Source organism: Octopus bimaculoides, chromosome 1 (genome assembly GCF_001194135.2).
Source record: "Octopus bimaculoides isolate UCB-OBI-ISO-001 chromosome 1, ASM119413v2, whole genome shotgun sequence".
Taxonomy (NCBI): domain Eukaryota; kingdom Metazoa; phylum Mollusca; class Cephalopoda; order Octopoda; family Octopodidae; genus Octopus; species Octopus bimaculoides.
This window is the reverse complement of record NC_068981.1, coordinates 194,729,452-194,733,608: the sequence shown is the minus strand read 5'-3', so window position 1 is coordinate 194,733,608 and position 4,157 is coordinate 194,729,452. Positions and strand designations below refer to the sequence as shown.

Below are 4,157 nucleotides of genomic sequence, written 5' to 3'. Positions count from 1 at the left end.
AAGACAAATGTATTTAAAATTTTTTTATCATATACATGGTGGTGGTTGTGGTGGTATGGATGGTGCAGCTGTGGTAGTAGTGGTGGTGATTGTGGTGGTTGTGGTGGTGGTGGTGGTTGTGGTGGTGGTGGTGGTGGTTGTAGTGGTGGTGGTTGTGGTGCAGATGTGGTAGTAGTGGTGGTGACTGTGATGGTGGTCATGGTCGTGGTGATAATGGCTTTGGTGGTGATGGTGACTGTTGTAGTAATGGTGATAAGAGTAGTGATGGCTGTGGTGGTGGTGGTGATGGCAGTAGTGTTGGTAGTAGTGATGGTGGTACTGGTGCTGGCTGTGTTGATGATGATGCAATGATAATAGCCATTAAGGTGGTGATGATGATGATGATGGACGACGATGATGATGATGATGATGGTGGTGGTGGTGTTAGTAAAGATGGTGGTGGTGATGATAATCAAATGATGATAATGGCAATGAATGTGATGATGATGATGATGTTCAGCGTGTCCAAATCAACCAAGGATCAAAGGGAAGGGGTCAGGAAGTGCTGAGTAAAACAGAGGAAACTATTTAGATCTTTTATCTTTTACACTGCAAAGCTTTCTCTCTCTCCCTCTCTCTCTCACTCTCTCTCTCCCTCTCTCTTTAACTCTTTCCCTTTATTTAGTTTGTACTGAAGATGACCATCCAAGCCTTGCAAGCATGGAAAAATGGACATAAAACAATAATGATGATGATGATGACAATGATAAAGAGGCTGACAACAACAACAGCAATGATGATGATGGTGGTGCTGGTGCTGCTGTTGATGGTGATGATGGTAGTAGTGGTGGTAGTGGTGGTGGTGGTAGTAGTAGTGTTGTAGTAGTAGTAGTAGTAGTAGTAGTAGTAGTAGTAGTAGTAGCAGCAGCAGGGGCTATCTAACTTTGTAGACTTGATTCTCAAAAAACAGGTATTTGTATTTTCAGCTTTACTCATACTGCAGCATTCGTTACCCTGTCTTCCCAGCTAGTTCAGCCCAATCTACAAAAGATCCACATTCCAAACACATTGCTCTCCTTTCATATTGTTCTGTACACCATCCATGTTTCTGCACTGTAGACGACCACTGGCACAATATGCCTCAGTTTTGGGCACTGCCAGCTTGCTACCCTAAGGATCCTTAAGGCGGTGAGCTGCCAGAATCATTAACATATCAGATAAAAAAGTTTAATAGCATTTCTTGCAACTGCTTAAGTTCTGAATTCAAATACTGCCAAGGTCAACTTTACCTTTCATCTCCTTGGTCAATCAAATAAAGTGCCGGTCAAGTACTGGGATGGATGTAATCAACTTGCTCCCTCCCCTCAAAATTGCTAGCTTTGATCTCTGCAATGGACTGGCATCCCATCCAGGGAATGTTGTCATGTAAATGTCATGGAAACTGGGTAACAGGCCTTAGGAGTTCTATGGCACAAAAAAATTATTATTTCTTTATTGCCCACGGGGAGGGGGGAGCTAAACATAGAGGGGACAAACAAAGGGATTAAGTCGATTACTTCGACTCCAGTGTGTAACTGGTACTTAATTTATCAATCCTGAAAGGATGAAAGGCAAAGTCAACCTCGGCGGAATTTGAACTCAGAACGTAAAGACAGATGAAATACCGCTAAGCATTTCGCCCAGTGTGCTAACAATTCTGCCTGCTCGCCGCCCAAAAAAGTAATAAAACAAGTAAAAAAAGAAATGGCCCTTACCTGTTTGCCAACATTTGCGAAATGAGGTTCCAGGAGTACTGGAACACCAAATACTTTTCCGACTCGTCCGGAGTACAGGTAGTCTCCCAGCACATGGCACAGCTGTGTGGTGCAGTACACCTCTAAACACTGCCATTTATCTATAATGAAACAACAACAACAACGAGAAGAATTACAACAACAAAACAAAACTAACATTTCAAAGACAAGCAAAGACCCTCACCCGACAAAGAATGTCTCCAAAATATTTAAAAATGCTTCCCCCACCAGTTTCTTATTTCTTTATTGCCGGGACAAACAAGGACAGAGAAAGGGATTAAGTCAATTACATCGACCCCAGTACGCAACTGGTACTTAATTTATTGACCCCGAAAGGATGAAAGGCAAAGTCGATTTTGGCGGAATTTGAACTCAGAACGTAAAGACAGACGATATACCACTAAGCATTTTGCCTGGCATGCTAACAATTCTGCCAGCCTGCAAACCCCTGAACAGTCTTACCTTTCACAGTATCAAGTCTCACTAAGGCACAGTTTAACACCTCGTTCTTCTTCAGTATTGTAGTTTGAACTTCTATTCTCTGGATTTTCCCGCTTTTTCTCAGATTTTTGGAAGCGGCCTCAGTTGGCAGCGACTGGAAATAAAGAAATAACATCAATGTCAAATATTCCTGAAATAGCGAGACATCATCAGTATCATCACCACTGCCACCGCCCCCGCTACCATCATCATCATCATCATCATCATTCTAACATCTACTTTTCTATGCTTGTATGGGTCAGACAGAATTCAGAGGTGGATTTTCTATGGCTGGACGCACTTCCTATCACCAACCCTCACTGGTTTTGATCTATTGTAATATTTCTCCATGGCAAGGACATGCTTTCTCAGGAAGAATACCAGTATGATGGTGATGCTCATTTACAACCATCACACAATGTCAAGACAAGAAGAGACACACACACACACACATACGATGGGCTTCTTTCAGTTTCCATCTCCCAAATCCACTGACAAGGCTTTACTAAAGCCACAACAAAAGACACTTGCCCAAGGTGCCACACAGCAGGACTGAACCTGAAACCACATTTTTGGGAAGCAAACTTCTTAACCACAAAAGAGAATTGTTGTTCTTTAGCCCAAGGTCAGACCACATTAACCACTTACCATCAAAGATATTGCAGCCATGAGTATACTTAGGATTACATTTACAAATGTGTCCTTATATCAGCATTTTTCAACTGGGGTTCCACAAGAAAGAGTGAGATAAGCTAATGCTAATTTCATGATCGTAATATTACTATACATACACAACATATTATTGGTTATTGTAATATAGTTATCATCCTATCTAACCTATTATGTTATCAAAAAAAAAAATATAACTATATATATATGATATTTACCCCCTGATTGGCTCCCGTGCTGATGGCATGTAAAAAGCACCATCCGAAAGTGGTCGATGCCAGTACCCCCTGACTGGCTCCCATGCCGGTGACACGTAAAAAGCACTACGTGAATGTGATCGATGCCAAGCCCACTTGACTGGCTTCCGTGGTGGCACATAAAAAGCATCCACTACACTCTCGGAGTGGTTGGCGTTAGGAAGGGCATCTAGCTATAGAAACATTGCTAGATCAGATTGGAGCCGTCCAACTCATGCCAGCATGGAAAACAGACTTTAAACGATGATGATGCTGATTTACTATGTGAGCTATGATGAGAAAATATGAGAAAGATATGGTATATGATTTATTGTTTTGTGTGCAGGGGTTCCTTGAGACATGTAATCTAATTTAAGTGTTATACAAGGGTAAAATGTTTGAGAAATACTGCCTTATATATTTTAGAAAAACCTCCCGTGCCATGGTCTCGCTCCTGTGCCGGTGGCATGTAAAAAGCACCCACTACACTCTCGGAGTGGTTGGCGTTAGGAAGGACATCCAGCTGTAGAAACTCTGCCTGATCAGATTGGAGTCTGGTGTAGCCATCTGGCTTGCCAGTCCCCAGTCAAATCGTCCAACCCATGAAAGCATGGAAAGCGGACGTTAAATGATGATGAGATCGTAATTTGACTGTTATTTCTAGGAAGTTAAGTGACTTGGGTCACTTTTACTGACTGGAATTTCATGAACATCATCATCATCACCATTTAACGTCTGCTTTCCATGTTGGCATTGAAGAAGAAGAAGAAGAAGAATCTTTCATCAATATAATAATAACATGTTTACTGGAACTTACCAAAACCCTGTCTTGGATATTTTCTTGCTTTAAGTAATAACTTGACTTGGTAGGTGCATCTTGCTTTGGTATTCCAACAGTTATAGCTCTACAATTATTCAAACACTAAATATAAAATATATGTGTGTTTATGTGTGTGTATATATATATATATATATATATATATATATATATATATATATA

General features: G+C 41.1%; 1 protein-coding gene across 1 annotated transcript in view; it reads right to left on the bottom strand.

Annotated features, from left to right (window-relative positions):
- LOC128249661 (mitochondrial mRNA pseudouridine synthase Rpusd3-like) overlaps window positions 1-4,157 on the bottom strand; it is a 10,711-nt gene that overhangs the window by 644 nt on the left and 5,910 nt on the right. Inside the window, exons 5-7 of the mRNA XM_052973839.1 lie at window positions 3,975-4,062; window positions 2,235-2,367; window positions 1,734-1,873 (exon numbers count right to left, since the gene is read on the bottom strand). Of these exons, the coding sequence (XP_052829799.1) occupies window positions 1,734-1,873; window positions 2,235-2,367; window positions 3,975-4,062 (361 nt within the window). The remainder of the gene's footprint in view (window positions 1-1,733; window positions 1,874-2,234; window positions 2,368-3,974; window positions 4,063-4,157) is intronic.